The 19,528-nt window shown below is 54.0% G+C and overlaps 1 protein-coding gene across 2 annotated transcripts in view; it reads left to right on the top strand.

Annotated features, from left to right (window-relative positions):
• The window catches only part of DIP2C (disco interacting protein 2 homolog C), a 250,527-nt gene extending 244,470 nt beyond the window's left edge, over positions 1 to 6,057 (top strand). For both annotated transcript variants that reach the window (XM_055331973.1, XM_055331972.1), the window contains 3 exons: positions 1,426 to 1,600; positions 2,937 to 3,060; positions 5,465 to 6,057. In XM_055331973.1, coding sequence (XP_055187948.1) covers positions 1,426 to 1,600; positions 2,937 to 3,060; positions 5,465 to 5,717 — 552 coding nt within the window. In that variant the 3' untranslated portion in view covers positions 5,718 to 6,057. The remainder of the gene's footprint in view (positions 1 to 1,425; positions 1,601 to 2,936; positions 3,061 to 5,464) is intronic.
• The last annotated feature ends 13,471 nt before the right edge of the window (positions 6,058 to 19,528 follow it).

Below are 19,528 nucleotides of genomic sequence, written 5' to 3'. Positions count from 1 at the left end.
CCACTGCCCCCCCCATGTCCCCCGCCCCCCCCCCACAGAGGACATCCAGACAGGTGCTGACACACCAGCTGTGGGCTCCTCTGCCCCCCCCCCCGCTGCGTGCACACCTGCTCTCGGCTGACTGCTCATCACAGACCCCACCGCCCCACACACACAGCCCCAACCCGGTGCCCGTGGGGGGGGGGCAGAGGCTACGTGGATTGTTCCATGACCTCACATGATACAGTTAAGGCCGCCCTCGTGCAGCTAAAATGCACAGCCGGCCGCCAGCCCCAGAGCCGGAGAGCAGCCGCGTGTGTCACACCCGGTGAACACATGGCCGTGCTGTGCCGTGGCCGCGGCTTGCCGCCCCCCCTTCCTTCCCGGGCTGTTGCCTGATCCTTCATGGGGATCCCAGCTGCATGTAACGATCAGAACCCAGGTGATAGAATCCCGTACAGGTCCTAGGTAAGAATTTCCTTGGCGTGCAGTGGCCGGTGTGAGCTCGGGGAGGACGGCGGTGCCAGCACCCGGCCAGGGTCCTCCAGCGCTGGGCTCTCTGCGGGCTCCAGCCGGGCGCCACCACCCAGCGTGCTCGTTTTCTGAGCGGGCATGTCCTAATGAGACCAGATGTTCGAGGGCACGGGGCGGCGCTTCGCTCTCTGCTCTAGGGTTTGGTTCATTCCACCAGGATCGGTGCAGTGGCCGCGTGTGCCCGCGGTGCCCGGGGCCATGGGGACTCTGGCGAGGCAGATGGTCTCTCACTTCAGGAACTTGCCCGTTTTTCAGTGTAAATAATGAAAACAGCCAAGTGCAGACGTCTTCACTGTGAATGCCGTGTAGCTTGGAAGAGCTGGCCCCGTTCCCCCTGGGCTTGCAGACTCGGGGTGTCCCGGAGTCGCTCCTCTGGGCTTCCCCCGTGGCTCGGCCCGCACGGCCACCGCTTCCGGTCCACGAATCCTCCTTCCCCGCTTGCCCCAGTGTCACACACTCAGGGTCTCGAATCCCCGTGTCTGCGGTTATGGGCCTTTCCCGCCCGGCCGTCCGGGTGTGTGCTGGGTTTTCCGTTCTGCGGATCCTTCGCGAGCCGGAGCAGGGATGGGGGCGGGGGCGGGGAGCGAGGATCCGCAGCCGACCGCCCCGAGCCGCCAGCCCCCGGGGACGCAGGACCCAGAGGCCAGGACCACCGAGAGTCAGGGGCCCCGACGGTCGAGCCGCGCAGGCGCCGGCCTCCCTGGAAGTAGGCAAACCGTGCGAAAGGGGAAAACAGGCTGTAAAGCTTCTAAACATTTTTCCAAATTGCTTTTTAGAAACAATTGTTGTATTTGAGTAAGTCCGAGCAAGCTAGCGCAAGTCGGCTGCTCTAAGTGCCGCGGGGGGGCGGGGGGGCGGCCCCTGGCCCCCGGCCCCTCCCGCGGCCTCACCGCCCCGCGGCTTCCCGGGCAGATCTGGGTCCACAGCGCCCACAACGCCAGCGGCTACTTCACCATCTACGGAGACGAGTCCCTGCAGTCAGACCACTTCAGCTCCAGGTTGAGTTTCGGAGACACGCAGACCGTGTGGGCGCGGACGGGCTACCTGGGCTTCCTGCGGAGGACGGAGCTCACGGACGCCAACGGAGGTGGGCGGGGCGGGGGGAGGGGGCGGGGGGCGGGGCCCGGAGGGGGGCGGGGCGCGGGGCTCCTGGCAGCGGGAGGGCCGGTGGGCAGGGGGCGTGAGCGTGTGTGAGGGGGCGGGACTAGACACGAGCGTGCGTGTGTGCGCCTGTGGACGCGCGCGCGGGGGCGGAGTCGGGACCCAGTGGTGCTCCTGCTGCTGCACCTGCACCTGCTGCTGCACCTGCACCTGCACCTGCTGCTGCACAGCGGCCCCGCGCAGCGCAGCGCGGCGCGGGGAGGACGGTGTGAGTCCCGCAAGCTGACGCCAGGTGCCGCCGCTCCGCGTTCCCAGGGGGCCGCGCGCCCCAAGGCCGGACCCCCGTCCCCCGCCCCGCGTGCCCCGCCCCGCACCCCGCTCCGCACCCCGCTCCGCACCCCGCTCCGCACCTCGCTCCGCACCTCGCGCCTCGCGCCTGCCTCCGGGAGGAAAGGGAGGCAGCAGGGCGCTCGGGGCGGAGCTGGGGCACCTCTCCCCACGAGGGGCCAGGGCGACAGGAGAGCTGGAGCCCGGGAGGTGGGGCTCAGCTCCGGGGAGGCTCCTGACACCTGCCGCGGGAGCTGCGGGAGCCTGGCCGCGTTGCCCTAGACGTGGTCTCACGTGTACGACGTGGGGAAACCGTGGGCTCCCGGGGGTGCTCTCGGGGTGCTCTCGGGGACTCCCGCGGATCCTGGCGACCCAGGCCCTGGGGGGGGGGGGAGGCGGTTCTGCGGGCGGGGCCGCGCTGCAGCAGGTTCCTCACCCCTCGGGCCCCGAGGCGGGAGAGCCCAGGACGCGGCCAGGAGCCAGCCAGGAGCTGTGCCCGCCGCCCGCGCCCTGGGTCGGGCGGCGTCCGTGCCTGTCCCCGACGGGCCTGCACTCCGGGGGTCGGGCGGCGTCCGGGGCGGCCGTTCGCGAACCTTCTCAGCCCGTCCTTCCCCTGGAGGTGGGAGCTCGCGTGACGTCAGAGGCGACGGGGTGGCGCGGGCCGTGCTGCGCCCCAGCCTGCGCTCCGGGAGGGCGCCCGGGCCCGGGAAGCTCTCTCCCCCGCGCGCCGCCGTGGGCAGGGGTGCTGCGGGCGGCTGCGTCCCCCTCCGGCCATTTCCCGCAGCCCCGGGCTGCACAGCGCCCCGAACAAAGGACCCAGCAGCTCGCACCCAGCAGCCCGCACCCACTTGCCTGCACCCATCTGCCTGCACCCACCTGCCCGCGCCCACCAGCCTCTCCTGGCTTCAGTCACTCTAGAGTTTGAATCTTTGTTGCTAACAAGCGGCGTGAGCACCGTTGTGGTGAGGTTCATGCTCTCTCTGTTTCCCACACAGAGCGCCACGACGCCCTGTACGTGGTGGGCGCCCTAGACGAAGCGATGGAGCTGCGCGGGATGAGGTACCACCCAATAGACATTGAGACCTCGGTCATCAGAGCCCACAAGAGCGTCACGGAATGGTGAGCGGGCGTGGGGATAGCCCCGTGCAGGGGAGCCTCCGCTGTGACCCGGGCCTTGGCCGTCGGGAGGGGCGCTGGCACCGTAACGGCCCCGCCTCAGAAGAGTGAGGCCCGCCAGGCCTGTCCTGCCTTGTGGTGCATGGCCTCTGGGCGCGGGAGGGAAGGGAGGGCAGGGAGGTGGCAGCGACCGAGTCACACAGGGAAGCTCAAGGGTTGGAGGGAAGACTTGCAGCAAGCGGTGCTGGCACAGACGAGGGCCCACAGGGACCCGGGGTTGTCACCCCTCGCGGCTGGCCAGATGGGTGCCGCCCTGGGGCCAGGAGGCACGCTGGGAGAGCGAGGGGGCCCCACAGCACGAGAGGTCAACTTGCTGGTACGCTTGGTCCCAAAGCAGCAGAGACCTGAGGCAGCTGCTCCCCAAGTCCAGGCAGGGACCCCCAGGCAGGCACCTTCCAGAATCCCTCGGGAGCAGCTCTCCGGGCGCAGGCAGGCCCAGGACCGGTCACTGCACCTGGGAGCCGATGGTTGCAGGAGAGTTTGCGTCCCCATGCTCGGCCCTGTGCTCCCGACTCGGCTGCATCCGTCCTCCCCCCAGAGCTGTTGAAGCTGCCCGGCCGCTCGAGGGTGGACAGGAGCCAGGACACCCAGATGTGGCACAGGGCTGCTTTGATTACCCCATAACTAGCCATGCGTACTGATGACAGCCTTCCATGTCTGTATTTTTAAGAAAATAACTTAGAGTCATTTGTACTGCTTCTCTCAAGCACTTTCCATCTGGTTGCAAATGCCGTTTCGACCTTAAAGGTCTGTGGCAGGGGGTCCTGTGGCACCTCGTGGGGATTTGTTGTAAGCGCTGCTGTTGCCACCTGCCACGGGGCCTCACACTCACCTGTGCTCACGTAAGCACCGATTATCAGCTTCTGCTGGGCTCTAATGGGTTGGAAACCTCCCTCTGCCCTCTCCTCGCCCCGCCTGTGTTCCTCCAACCCGGCACCAAGCCAGAAGGCAGACACTCACGTCACTCAACGTGGCTATTGTCACAGTGGCGTTGTCCAGCCGACCAAATCTGTCCCTTTCCCTTCCCCTTCCTCGGACATCAGTGGCCCTGAGGAAGTGATGCTCGTCCAGCCCAGATCTTCCCAGCAAACCCTCTCCATCAAAAACAGAAATCCAACTCCGTGCCTCATATTGTGTCATCCGTGTCAAATGCTGCCATAAGATTTTACCCAGGCGGCTAATCTGTGACATCACAGAGCCCGTGGGGCCCACACATGGGCTTTGCAGAGCGATTACTATAGCGTTCTAAAGAACCTGTCACGGCACAACTCAGACCGTGGCAGAGCTGTTGGCCTAGGCACATGCTCGTCACAGTGACTCCAGAAGCAGAGTCACCTGGTGAACACAGTCTCCGGTATTTCCCTTTCACGTTATGGGTACGTTGCTCATACTAAACAAGATGCGCCTTTGTGTTTTCTGAGCAGACGTACCCTGTGGTTACAGGAGTGAGTTTCCCGACTCCTTGCTCCCCCACAGCCCCTTCTGTGTGACTGGCGGGAGGATGCTGTGGGCCTTGGAGCCCGCCCACCACCTCCCCCTGCGCCCAGGACCCTCTGACCCACTCCTCTGCTGACCTCAGTCTGTCCAGGCCCCTAACCACCCCTGTTTAAAGACCGACCTTATAAAGTGCAGGTGGCTTAGTGTATAAAGCACCAAGCTTCGGCTTCCACGGATTGGCCAGAGCAGATGCTCCAGGCAACTCTCTGAAAGATCCCACATAAAATGCTTGTGGATGAATCCCCGCGGCTCTGGAGGGCCTTCTCCTCACATGGGTCACCGCTTGCTCGTGGCACTCATTCCAGACACAGTCCTTCCGGCAGTAGCCCGTGTCTGCCCCGTGTGTGCAGCAGACCGCCGGCTTGTCCCCTCTGACTGGGACCCACGGTCAGCCAGGCACAGAGCGGGTGGCTCCGCACGTGTCTCCTCCTCCCTCCACGTCCACATCCCTCCACTGCTGTGGCGCAAGGGAGGTCAGGACTAGCCCCAAAGGCCCCGATGCCATCCAGCCTCTGCCAGCCCAGCTGACCAAGGCCAAGGGCAGGACCCAGGCGGCACCGCAGGGATCTCGTGCTCACAGGGTGGCCGCCGTGCGGTGCCCTTCCAGCGCGTGGGCACCAGCGACAGCTGGGAGCAGAGGGCAGGGGAGGCCGGGTCCGGATGCCGTGTGCACCCTGAGAGTGCGCTAGCGACAGGACCACGCAGCAGCTTAGTGAGCTGGAGGCCCCAGGCTCACCGACCAGCACTGTGCGGGCAGATCAGGAAAGAACCAGATAGTACTTGTTGAAGAGAAAACAAAATTGTTAAACAAAAGTCCCTCGGTATAGTGATGATTTTTTCTCTCTTCCAGCGCCGTGTTCACTTGGACAAATTTGTTGGTGGTGGTGGTCGAGCTGGACGGGTCAGAGCAGGAAGCCTTGGACCTCGTCCCCTTGGTGACCAACGTGGTCCTGGAGGAGCATTACCTGGTGGTGGGGGTCGTGGTCGTGGTGGACATAGGCGTCATCCCCATCAACTCCCGGGGGGAGAAGCAGCGCATGCACCTGCGAGATGGGTTTTTGGCAGACCAGCTGGACCCCATCTATGTGGCCTACAACATGTAGTCTTGTCTCTGGCTCCCGTAGACTTTTCTAGGAAAGTAAACGTTTTTCTCAGTGTCACTAAAGTTTGCAGACACGAGGGCAACATTCACCGGAACGGAGCCTCTGTTCTCGCGGCGGTGAGAGTTTCCACAGCGGTCCCGATTGGCATGGGGGTGAAATGTGAAATGTGAATTTACCACTGAAGTTTGCTCAGAAGGACTTTGGATTACTGCCTTCAGTTTGTTGGAAAAACCCATTTCAAAAACTTTTTTTTTTAATTATTGGATAAGAAGTGCTTTCTTCGTAAATGTGGTATTTTGTTAAAGCCAAAATAGCAATTAAAAAAATATTCTGCCCTCCAGATGGGTTCTTTTAAACAATTTATGTAGTGTGACAAAGAATTGTTTTCTCTGTTTAATGTGTCATGAAATCTTAATGACATGGATCTTGTTACTAATTTAAGCCATTGCTAGATCTCATCCTTTTAGGGAAGTTTGTTGAGGTACGAGAAAACCTTCCAAATAGCACCTTCCAATTAGAGTTTAGCAGCTTTCTTTGTCAGAAACGTGCTGGAGAAACAAAGGCTGACATACGGCCTTTGAAGTTAGCATAGAATGAGAAGAAATTATAAATAAGGTGTATTTCGGCAACTATCTTGCAGATATCTTTGTACTAAACTAAAAAGATAAAATAAGTTAACTTCTTCATATGTAATTATGTACAAAACGTTTAATTTATTTTGATCTCTTTAGAAGTATAAAAGAAAAAACATTCAAGAACATTAAAGTCTTGTAATGTTTGCTAATATAAAAAAAGTGTTGTATTATCTTGCGTGGATAGTATCACAACAAATATATATATATGAAATATAAATTCACTAATGAACAAAGGAGATTTTAAAGTTTAAAATGCAGAACCTGTCACTTGCATGGTGTCCCCTCCACTGTACTGTAGATAAAGACAGATTCTCTCACACCCACTTTGTGATGTGAGCAGTCCCAGATCGCCGGTGCCCGGTCTAAATGTTTCTTCTAGAACCAGAGACCAGCAAGTGAAATTATCACCATCTCCGAGATGGGGAAGGAATGTGAGGCTACATGTGCACTATGTTCCCTTGGCTGCGGGGCAACGAGGGACGGTCGGCGCCGGCGCGTGCCCACTGCGCTGAGCAGGCATTAGGGAAGGCAGGTGGCAAGGAGCGCTGTCCTCTTAGCTGCAGGAATTCCTTGTTCTTATCATTTTTGTTAGCGTCCCCCATTCCGGTCCTTGGTATGGAAAGGAATGCTCTTCTGTGGTCGTTTGTGCCGGGTCGTGCGGATTCCCCTCCGACGGCCGCTGTGTGGAGTGGACAGACTGTCCAGAACAGCTTTAAGGGAAAAGACTCCCGTGGAGACCGTCACCCTGGCCAGCGCTCCGGGCTCCCCAGCCTGGCGAGAGCGGGACCCGCAGGGGACCCGCAGGAGCGGCCCCAGGACTCCCCACAGAGCCACCGGCTGGAGCGAGAGAGCCTCCCAGCTGCCTTCACTTCCCACCTGTGGATAACACGTGTCTGATTTCCGTCTCTCGCTGCTGCGGCCGCCCCACACACCTTCCAGTTTCCACGTCTCCTCCGTACACTCCTCGATCCGATTGGGCCATCTGTGTCCAGCCAAGAAGAGGTGTCCGCTGCCCGGGCGGGATTGATGCCGTAACTGCCCCACCATGACCCTGCCGTGGCTCTCGTTGCTAGAAATGCATGACCAAGATCGTTGCTGGGCAAACTTTAGAGTCTCTTTTCATTACGTTGTAGGCGATGTCTTCACCTGCCTTTGCTGTATGCGCCAGCAGTAAGCCCTTTGCTAAAAGAGAGTTTTGTTTGACTTCCGAGATCCAAGGCTAATTGTTTTTTAAAAATTTTAAGTCTCATTTCTTTTCAATTTGTCTGCATGTGAGGTGCATCCTTCCATCTCCACAAATTATTTGATTTTTAAAATACCGTTTGACTTCATTGCCATGTGTGACTATTTCTCTACACGCTTCAGATACACATTCCTACAGTCTTCTGCTTCCCAAGGGGGGAGAAAACCCCACCACGCACAGGAAAAAGACCCTGTCCTACACACACCCACTTTGTGTAAGGGGAAGGGGGTTTCGGGTGGGATACTGATGACAACCCACGACTGCAGGGTAGCTTGTGAGGTCTAGCTGATGTCGGGAGCAAACCAGTCAGGTATCCCTTCCGCTCCGACCGTCACCTTCCCCACATCAGCTTCACGTGCAAGACGGTGCGGTTGTGAACGCGTTAGCGACGTCCTGTCCTCTCTCGTGTTAGAGCTGAGGTCCAAAGGGTTGGGGGCTGGGACCGAAGGTCGGTTGTGCAAGGAAAAGGAGAGGAAACCCGTTTCAGCAATAAAGAAGGATCGTTCCGTATTAGGAGTTGTGCTGTAGGTAAATCATTCATGACAATGTAACAATGTTTGTCTTGTGACCTTGTGCTTTGAAGTCAGACAAAACCGTGTGATCAGCTTGCACAAGGAAGGGTACACGACGGACATTGGAACACAGACCTAACCCAACAGGGCGGCTTCCTCATGGTGCTTGTTTATTATATATATTTAATCCTGCTTGACACTTTACCCAAGGGAAACTGCCCCTTTTATCAGTTGAATGTTAGCAGCGTTATTTCATAGAGTGTGGTGACTGGTTAGAGAAATTCATGTACTCAACCAATCACGGTTTCAAACAAAATTTTTATGTGCAAAGGACGGCAACCTTCTCGTATGTTAAACCACCAGTAAGCTTTGTACATCTGTGATAACGCCTGTTTTATATTCAAATGAACAAATAAAAGCTTTTATTTTTGTTGCTCTGAAAATAGCAGTTTCTTAATTGCTCCCCTGGAAAACTGTCTGGGACAGCTTCAATCCCAGGAAGGAAGTGACTCCTGCAGGGAAATGGGAAATGTATCTGACTCTGTTTACATAATTTGTTGCATTACTTATTAGTACAGATGATCATACTTTGAACAATGTTTAAATTTTGATGTGGGCATTTATTGCTTAAAAAATTCCTATGGCAACAAATGTTTTGTGAAATGTTTTTTTTAATTCTTTTAAATATATCTAAATATATTTGTTCACATTTGCTGCAAGTGTACAGATTCTTGGTAAATTTGCGGGAAAAAGAGTAAGCATGAGTCCTGTGTGCAAATACTTTGTCAGGTGTGACCGGGCACCTCTGCATCGCAGGAGGTAGGCCCAGGGGCTACGCCAGCCCCGATGGTCCCTGCTCCGTGGACCACGAAAGCTCAGTCTTTTGCCCAAGATCTGAGCATTTCTTAAAAGGTTTGTCTCTTGGAAGGTGGAGCGGGCGAACCGACCTTCAGCCTAATGGTATCAGAGGAAGTTGTGGACACATGAGAACCAGCAGCGCCCAAACCTGCACCCAGGTCACGGGACTTAGCCTGCGGGTCACAGGCCCCGGAGCACCTCGACCCCAGGGCCGGGCGTCACCGGCATCAGTTTGGTGGCAGCTCTGTCATGTCCCTGTGTGGTCCTCTCCCCTATGGCGTCCTGGGCGCCCAGGTGTGGGCGGTCCGTGCACCTGCCGAGGGGAGACACACACACACACACACACACACACCCCGCACACAGTGTGGCAGGTGGCAAGGACAGCAGCCTTCGCAGCGCCACTGGGTTGGGTTCCAGGGTTTGGGGCCCCGACTTCCCAGAGCTCCGGGCGGCTGATGGGGTGGCGTCCCCAGGAGGCAGGGCTCCAGGTGGTCGGTTGTCCATCCTCAGGGCACAGGTGACCCCCGGGTAAGGAGCCCGAGACTGCGGGGGGGGCGCGAGTGACCCTCGGGGAAGGAGCCCGAGGCTGCGGGGGGCGAGGGGGCAGGTGACCCCCGGGGAAGGAGCCCAAGGCCGGTGGGGGCGCAGGTGACCCCTGGGGAAGGAGCCGGAGCCCGAGGCTGCGGGGAGGGCAGGTGACCCCCGGGGAAGGAGCCCAAGGCCGCAGGGTGGCAGGTGACCCCCGGTGCCCCACGGAGCGGCCCTCACCCGGTGTGCGTCAGGGTGATGCCTGTGGCCGCGAAGCGTGTGGAAACACCGAGGATGCGGCTTATGTCCTGGATACGAGGATGCCAGGGCCCCGCAGCCGGACGTGTCACCGCCAGGACGGGGGGTCGGGGCCCGGGTGCCCCCGCCGCAGGACTGAGAAGGTAAAGTATGAGCGCAGGAAAGCGGGAGGGTAGGAGCGGACGTGTACTTGCCAGACAGCAGCTTGTCAGGAGGACCGGCCGTGACGGGAGTGGGAAGTGGGGGGCACCAGGGGGACCCCACCTCCCCTCGGGGCGGCTCTGCAGGGACCCGAGATCCCCCGGTGATGGTGATGGGCACACGGTGAGCTGTGGAGCCCCGGCACCATGTCCCCCGCCCCGTAGGGACACTTCCGCGGCATCCCCTCCGCAGGCCCCGCCGATAGCCTGTGAGACCCGGCTGACCAGGGCCTGGCGGCCTCGGTGAGGCGGTCACAGGCCGAGAGAACGAGCCTCGGGCGTGTGTGCTCCGCTCCTGGCGCAAAACACGCAGGGACTTCCCGGAACACACTGTCCCTCGGGGTGCTGCCACTGTGGAGCCGGCGCCCGGGCGGGGACGCTGGGCTCTGCGGCTCACTGACCAGCTGGCCCTCCGGTTCCACTGACAGGGAGGGAGGCTGGGCCGCCAACACTGCGCTCTCGAGGCTGTGGCTCCGAGGACGAGCTGCCTGGCACCCACGGGCTTTGGTCTGTGCCCAGAAGTGTCACAGATCTCGCGTGGGCGCCTGTGCCCGCGAGGCCCGAAGCCAGTGAGGACGGCCACGTGTGGCCATGGCCCAGCTGGGCTTGCGCCGAGCGGTGCGGACGCAGCCGGGGTTCGGAGGGCCGACGGCGCATGGCAGGGGCTCCGCAGGCCAGGTGCCAACGACCCGCCCCGCGCTCGGCCGGGGCACCAGGCAGCCATGGGGCTGAGCGGGGCTGCCGTGCACCCACTGCGCATAGGGCCCCGAGAGCTGGATCTGGCGTAATTGCCTCATCACAAAACACAACTCTATCGGCCTTTCCGGCTGTTAGGGGCGAGCGAGCTGCTTCGCCTCCGGGTTCGACCCGGTGCGGCAACCCGATGGGCCCAGGACGTTGGCTGGTTTGTGACCTAAGGTCCAAGGCCTAAGGCCGACTCCTCAGAGCCAGGCTCAGAGTCTGATCTCTCCCGCAACAGAAGGCGGAGTCCGCGTCTGGTCACCGAAAAGTTTAATCTTCCAGACCGCGTGGCGCTCACTTACCAGCAAGTACCTGCGCGCCGGCATTTGTGGCCGTGGGGTGGCAGGGGAGCCCGCGTCTGCGCGGTGCACACCCAGCAGCGGCAGAGCCAGGACTCGGCCCGGGCCATGCTCGCGGGGCACGTGATTCCATGTGGGCTACACACACGCGAGGTCACGGGGGCTGTGCAGTCTCCACAAAGAAGGCAAAACCCTGGATGATGCACTCCTGGGTTCTCTGTTCTGTGGCGCTGACCTGCGTGTTCCGTGTCAGCACCACGGCGTCCTGGCGATCACAGCATTGGAGCGGGGCGTCAAGTGTGCGAGTGTGACGCCCAAACGTCCATTGGCTGACGAATAAAGAACATGCGGGCTGTGTGTGCACGTGTGTGAGCGTGTGTGCGCGAGTGTGAGTGTGCGTGTGTGTGCGTGCATGTGCGTACGGATGCGCGGCCCATACAGCGCAGTGGAGCAGGAGCCCACCTCGCCAAGGGCCACTGCCTGCTGCCCATGGCGGGGCCGGGAGCGTGGTGTCCGGATCAGGTAAGTGAGAGGCGACGCCCACAGCTCCATCATCGGGGAGCTTCAGAGGTGAGGGAGCCCTGGGGCGGCGGGGGGGGGGAGCTCTGGGTGTGGCCCGGCTGCATCACTAGGAGCCCCCCGCAACTTCCTCTGGGACGGTCCACGGGGTCTTGACAGTAGGGACCCCGCCTGGCACTCATCCCTTTCTCACTTTGTGGTGGTTCTGGATTCCACGCAGAGGCGGCAGGTCCCCCCACCCCCCGCGACCCCCCGGCTCCCTGAGTCCTGCAGCTCGGCCGCCCAGGGGCTCTGGGGCCACACCCCCGTGACAGATGCTGCAGGTGCGGGCCTTCCACACGAGTATTTCCACAAAGTTGGGTAAATGCCTGCTCGGGGTGACAAGGTCACAGTCAGGTCGGGGACTCACCAGGTCACAGGGCAGGTCATGGACACACCGGGTCACAGGGCAGGTCGGGGACCTACTGGGTCACAGGCTGGGGACCCACGGGGTCACAGGCCGGGACTCACCGGGTCACAGAGCAGGTCAGGGACTGACGGGGTCAGGGTCAGCCCAGGACCCACCAGGTCACAGAACAGGCTGGGGACCCACCAGGTCACAGGGCAGGTTGGGGACCCACCGGGTCACAGGGCAGGTCGGGGACTCACCGGGTCACAGGCCAGGCACTGACCGGGTCACAATCAGGCCGGGGATCCACCGGGTCACAGGGCAGCTCCCTGTCCGGCTTCTGAGGCCGCCCCTCACGGCGGTGCAAGGGCCGCACCCTGCACCCACCAGCCCCGGGGCCCCCTCCCGTGCAGCCTCGCCGACAGCTGCCGCTCCCCACTGGCTGCCACCGTCCTCATGGCTGCGAGGCGACCGCTCCCTGTGGCCGCGGCTTGCGTTCCCCCCCCCCATGGCCCCGATGCCGAGCGCCTCCTCGCCTCCGATTACCTGCTGCTCTTCTGGGGAGAGGCGTCGGTTCATATCTTCCCCCTCCCCACTTTTAATTGAATTACTATTATTATTATTATTATTTGGCGTTGGGTTTTATACATTCTTTATATGTTTTGGATACTAAAAGACCTGCTAAAAATGGACAAAACACTTGAACAAGTTTAAAAAAAATTTTGTAAAGATACTCAGGCAGGTCTTTCTGGCCGGGAATCCCATCCCCATGCTTTAATAAAAACACCTTTTTGCATAAGAAAAAAAGATATTCAGAGGGCCAACAAATATTTTTAAATAGGAACCCTTTATCAGACGTGTCACTTGCAAATATCTTCTCTTTTTATTTTGACAAAAGTCCTAATAGCTTTTGTTTCCCTCGCCTCAGGAGACATCTAGAAAAATGTTACTGTGGCTGATATCGCAGCAATTCCTGCCCATGCTCTTTCCTAGGGTTTTTATGGTTTCAGGTTTCATATTTTTAATGCATTTTGAGTTTAGTCTTCTGCACGCTACAAGAGCATGGCCCGGTTCCGTTCCTCTGCGCGTGGCTGTCCAGTTTTCCCAGCACCGCTGGTGGAAGTGACTCTCTCTGTTGCATACTCCCTCCCCCTCTGTCGTACGTGGCTTGACCATATATATAATCACGGGTGCCCGTCGGAGCCTTCTCGTCCGTTCCATCAACCCTCATGTCTCTCCCTGCCTGTCCCATACTGTTTGGGTCACTACAGCATCATAGTACAGCTTGAAGTATGGGATTGTGGTGCCTCCAGCTTTGCCTTTTTCCCCCCAAGATTGCTTTGGCTCTATGGGGCCTTTTGTGTTTCTGTGTAAATTTTAGGGTTGTTGGTTCTTGTTCTATGAAAAATGCTGTTGCTACTAGGATAGGGATGGCACTAAGTGTGCACATTGCTTCGGGCAGGATGGGCGTCTCAGTAATCCTGGCTCTTCCCATCCATGAGCGTGAACGTCCCGTTTCTCTGTGTTGTCGTCAACTTCTTTCATGTGCTTTATGCTTTCAGAGTACAGATCTCTACCCCCTTGCTTAGGGTCATTACTAGGTACTTAATTACATTTGGTGCAGTTTTAAATGGGATTTTTGTGACTTTCTGTTACTTCATTATCAGTGTATCGAACTACAACAAAATTTTCTATATTGGTTTTCTATCCTGCAACTTTACTGAATTGCGTTATGAGTAGAGTCTTTAGTCTTTGATAGAATCTTTAGGGTCCTCAGTACACAGTATCAGGTCATCTGCAAATAACGGAAGGGCTACCGCTTCCTTACTGATTCCAATGTCTTTTACTTCTTTTTTGTTGTGTGCTTGCCGCGGCTACGACTTGGTGGCACAGTCGATGAAGTGACCGACTCTTGGCTTCAGCTCAGGTCATGATACTGGGGTCGTGAAACTGAGCCCCAAGTTGGGGTGCCCGCACAGCGGGGCATCCGCTCGAGCTTCTCTCTCCCTCTCGTCCACCCTCTTCCTTTCTGACGGTTCATCACACTGTCCTGTGGTTCTCTTTGGTCATGTCTTCATCTGGTTTGGGTATCGGGGTCATGTTGACCTCATAGAATAAATTGGGAAATTGTCCTTCTTTTACTATTTTTTGGACTAGTTTGAGAAGAATACATACGCACATACGCACTCTTCTTCAAGTGTTTAGTAGAATTCCCCTGTGCGGCGTCTGGGCCTGGACTTTTGTTTATTGGGCGGCTTCACTGTTGTTGTTTTACGGTTTGGGGGTTGTTTTGTTTTGTTACTGATTCTGCTTCATCCAAGGTAATCACTGTGTTCGTGTTTCCTCTTCCTTCCTGGCTGAGTCCGGGGAGGTTATCGGTTTCTAGAAATTCTTCCATTTCTTCTACACTGTCCAGTCTGTTGATGCATGACCTTCTCTAATATTCCCTAATGATCCTTTGTATTTCCTTGGTGTTGGTTGTTATTTTTCCTCCTTTCATTTCTGGTTTCACTTACTTGAGTTCTCTTTCATTTTTTTTTTAACAGTCTGGCTAAAGTTTTATCAATTTTATTGATCTTTCGGAGAACTAGCTCCGGTTTTATTATCTGTTCTGTTATTGTATATATTTCACTTATTTCTGCTCTAATATTTATTATTTTCTTTCTTCTTCCGGGTTTGGTTTTGTTTGCTTTTGTTATTCTACCTCCTTTAGGTATAAGGTTAGTTCGCTTCTTTGAGATTTTTCTGGCCTCTTGAGGTAGGCCTGTGTTGCTGTTTACTTTCCTCTTGGAAAAGCTTTTGCTTCATCCCAAAGGTTTTAGACCATTGTGTTTTCAGTTTATTTGGCTCCATGTACATTTTTATTTCTCCTTTGATTTCCTGGATGACCCGCTCATTGTTTAGTCACATATTATTTAGCCTCCTCCATCTATTCATGTCTTCCCAGATTTTTTCTTGTGGTTCATTTCTAGTTTTATACCATTGTGGTCAGAAAAGATGTGAGGACTTCAGTCTTTCTTAATTTGTTGCAACTTGTTTTGTGGCTTAACATGTGCTCTGTTCTGGAGAGTGTTCCCTATGAACTTGCAAAAAGGTATATATATATACCGTATAGATGGGTCTTGCTTTTTTTTTTTTCTTTTTTCTACTCAGTCATCATATGTCTTTTAATTAGAGCATTTAGTCCATTTACATTTAAAGTAACTATTGAGGGATCCCTAGGTGGCGCAGCGGTTTGGCGCCTGCCTTTGGCCCGGGGCGCGATCCTGGAGACCCGTGATCGAATCCCACGTCGGGCTCCTGGTGCGTGGAGCCTGCTTCTCCCTCTGCCTGTGTCTCTGCCTCTCTCTCTCTCTGTGTGTGACTATCATAAATAAATAAAAATTTTTAAAAAATAAAGTAACTATTGAGGGCAGCCCGGGTGGCTCAGCGGTTTAGCGCTGCCTTCAGCCCAGGGTGAGATCCTGGAGTCCCGGGATCGAGTTCCGCGTCCGGCTCCCTGTGTGGAGCCTGCTTCTCCCTCTGCCTGTGTCTCTGCCTCTCTCTCTCTCTCATGAATAAATAAATAAAATCTTAAAAAAAAATTAAGTAACTATTGATAGGTATGTACTTATTGCCATTTTGTTACTTCTTTTAGGGTTGTTTTTGTGGTTCTTCTCTGTTTCTTCTCTTTCTGTCTTGGTGTTTGATGGCTTTCTTTAATGATATGCTAACATTCCTGTCTCTTTGTTTTTTGCGTCTCTTTTCTAGGTTTTTGATTTGTGGTTACCATTGAGTTTATATTAACATCTTATGCTTGTAAGAGTCTCTGTTAACTTGGTCACTCAAGTTTGACCCCATTCTACAAGCACTAAAACTTTACTCCCCCCCATGTTTTGTGTATATGCTATTGTACTTTACATCCTTTTGTTTTGTGAATCCCTTGACTGATTTTATAGATATACTTTATTTTACTGTTTCTGTAGTTTAACCTTCATATGTTTTATATGTGATTAATCTACTCTTTATTATGTTTATCTGTATCTGTGAAATTCCTTGGCAGGGCCGCCTTGGCCTTGAGTTGGATGAGACCAATTGTTTGGCAGAGACTCAGTGGCGCTGAGCTCCAGGCTGCCCTCCCCGTGTTGTCCCCTGAGATGCTTTCATTGGGTGGGGCCCGCAGTCAGACCAGGTATCTGCCCCCTGCCCACTGGTAGGGCTGCTGCTGAAGGGGCACGCGTGTTTCCTACAGAGAAGCAGCCACTTCAGAGAGGTCCTCTCCACTTTCAGGGCTGCTTGCTTGGCTGGACTCCTACAGAGGTGGGGTGTGTTGGATGTGAGAGATCCACAGAAGGAGCTGGGGCAGGGCACACTTCTGGCAAAGCTAGGTGGAGAGTATTGGTGCTGGTTCCTGCAGGTGAACATGGATTGAGGTTGTAGTGGGGAGAAGAATGGCACCTTTTGTTCTTGGATAAATCTAGAAATCCCTCCTCTCCTGTGCACAATCTGAGATTCGTAAACAAATCTTCCTATGTACCTCACAGTTTTTCATGCTGCTGCTTCGGTGCTATAGCTCAGTGGGTTGCTTGTTATGCTGTCTCTCTAAGGGAAGGGACTCAGTTTCCCATTGCACTCTATGTCTCTCAGAGCCAAGTTCCCAATGTTAAGCCCCACTGATTGTAAAAACTCATGAAGTCAAGCTTCTCTGGTTGTCAAAGCCAGCTTGGGTGATGGGGACTCGTCTTCCTAGTGTGGGTCTCCTGTGCCTGTGGTGCCTGGTGTGGGGTCCACTTCTCTACCTTCTCCATGCCTGCAGTGTCCCTCCCACCTGAGCACAGTCCTGCAGGTCCTTTTGGCTCCCAAGCACATCCTCGCCCTTTCTACCCTCTTTGATGTGGCCCCTTTTCTACAGTTAGCTGTGGAGAGTCTGTTCTGACAGTCTGTGGGTTGCTTTCTGGATGATTTACACGATGTGGGCATTGTCTGGGTTATTCTGTGGGATGAGATGAGCGAAGGAGCCTCCTGCTCTGCCATCTTCCCTGGAAGCTTTGCCTTTTATTTCTTTTTCTTGTCTGATCACTGCGGCTAGGACTTCCAGTACTGTGTTGAATAAAAGTGATGAGAGTGGACATCTTTGTCTTATTCCTGATCTTAGAGGAAAAGCTAAGTTTTTCACCAAGCATGATTGTTAGCTGTGGGTTTGATTATGTTGTGGTTTATTTCCACTAAGCCCACTTTGTTGACAATTTATATATGAATGGATGTTGAATTTCATCAAATGCTTTTTCTGCATCTATTGAGATGATCATATAGTTTTTATCCTTTGTTTTGTTAATGTGATGTATCATCTTGGTTGATTTGTGGACGTTCAACCATCCTTGCATCCCTGGAATAAGTCCCCTTTGTGGTGAATGATTCTCTTAATGTATTACTGAATTCATTTTGATAGGATTTTTGCATCTTTGCCCAGGATATTGGCCTATCGCTTTCCTTTTTTTTTTTTTTGCATGATCTTTGGTTTTGGTATCAGAGTAATGCTGGCCTCATAGAATGAATATGAAAGGTTTCCTTCCTCTTCTCTGTTGGAATAGTTTGAGAAGAATAAGTATTAACTTTTTTTAAACATTTGGTAGAACTCACCATCTGGTGAAGCCATCTGGTCCTGCACTTTGGTTTTTTGGGAATTTTTTGATGACGGATTTAGTTTTATTACTTGTACTCAGTCTGTTCAGATCTTTTAGTTATTTCTAATTCTGTTTTTGGAAGATTGTATGTTTCTGGGACTTAATACATTTCTTCTAGGTTGTCCAATTTGTTCACATAAAACTTTTTGTAATAATCTCATATAATCCTTTGTTTTTATTTGGTGTCAGTTATTTTGTTTCATTTCTGATTTAATTTATTTGAGTCTGCTCTCTCTCTTGAGTCCACCAAAAAGTTTATGAAGTTTGTTTATCTTTTCAAAGAACCAGCTCCTGGTTTCATTTATCTTTTCTATTGATTACTGGTTTTGTTTAGTGTGGAGACATGGTTTAAAGGAGAAGAGGACTGTAGGTCCTTGGGAGTGGAGGGAGCCATGCTTGTGGAGAAACGAGAGGGGGGGTCGGAGAGAGAGACAGAGAGAGAGGAGAGGAAGAGGAAGAGGAGAAGGCACAAGGAGAATGCTTCCCCAAAGCCATTGGTTAGATAATGAGAGGGGCTGAATTTCTTGAGTTCTTGGAAGCAGTGGGGCTGTAAACATCAGTAGGCAGACAGTGTGGAAACAGTGATGTGAAGAGTGCCTGGAGCACACAGTGTGGAGAAAATTCACTCTTGGTTGTTTTGTTTTGAAGTATTTCACTCATTTCTGCTCCAATTTTTTTTTTTTTTTACTTTTAGTAACTTTGTGCTTTGTTCTTCTTTTTCTCATTTATTTAGGTGTATGGTTAGATTGTTTATTTGAGGTTTTTCACTTTTCTTGAGGTAAACCTCTATTGCTATGAACAGTTTTTGTTGGGTACCAAGGATTTGGGACCACGGTGTTTTGATTTTCTTTGGTCTCCATGTATTTTTTATTTCTTTTTTGATTTCTTTATATTGTTCAGTGGTATGTTGGTTAGCCTCCACATGTGTGTGCTTTTTTTCCAGTTTACTTCTTTTAACTGATTTCGGGTTTCATACTGTTGTGATCAGAAGAGATGCTTGATATAATTTCAGTCTTCTTAGGTTTATTGAGACTTGTCTTGTGGCCTGACATGCGATCTGTCCTGAAGGATATTCCACGTACATTGAGAAGAATGTCTATTCTGCTCTTTTTGGACAGAACGCTCTGTATAGATTTGTTAGGTCCATATGATCTAATGTGTTGTCCAAAGCCACTGTGTCCTTATTGATTCTCTACCTGGATGGTCTGTCTCTTGAAATAATTTGGGTCTTTATGTCACTACTATTAATGTATTACTCTTACTTTCTCTTTGTATCTGTTAATATTTGCATTCTGCACTAGGAGCTCCTGTGCTGGGTCATTAGATATTTACAGTTGTTGGGTTCTCTCGTTAGATCCATCTCTGTCACCATTAGCCCTTCTTTGTCACTTATTATGGCGTTTGTTTCAAAGTCCATTTAGTCTGATTGAAGTATTGCTACCCAGGTTTCTTTTCACTTTCATTTGCAGTATCTTTCCCCATCCCTTTGGGCTGTACGTGTTTTCGGGTCTGAGGCAACTCTCTGGAAGGCAGCACGTAGACGGGTCTTGTTATTGTAACCTATTCAGTCACCCTGTATCTTTTCATTGGAGCATTTAGACCATTTAAACATATGCGACGTTTTGATGACGTTTTGAATAGTCGTTTCAGTCACACGGCCCAAGTATGGCAACTCTGTGGAGACGTATGGTGACGTCGTTCCCATCCGGTACCTGCCCCTCATTGGATTTAGCCTATGACAGGTAACTACTCGCACCCAACTTGTCTTCTCCAGGTTTCTGCATGTGAATATTCTTGCTGTCTTTCATTCTAACTCAAAAGATACTGTGGCGGGATCCCTGGGTGGCGCAGCGGTTTGGCGCCTGCCTTTGGCCTAGGGCGCGATCCTGGGGACCCGGGATCGAATCCCACATCAGGCTCCCGGTGCATGGAGCCTGCTTCTCCCTCTGCCTGTGTCTCTGCCTCTC

The sequence above is a fragment of the Nyctereutes procyonoides genome, unplaced genomic scaffold, assembly GCF_905146905.1.
Source record: "Nyctereutes procyonoides isolate TBG_1078 unplaced genomic scaffold, NYPRO_anot_genome, whole genome shotgun sequence".
In the NCBI taxonomy this organism is placed as follows: domain Eukaryota; kingdom Metazoa; phylum Chordata; class Mammalia; order Carnivora; family Canidae; genus Nyctereutes; species Nyctereutes procyonoides.
Note: the sequence above shows the minus strand (reverse complement) of the source record. Positions and strands in the feature narration are given on the sequence as shown.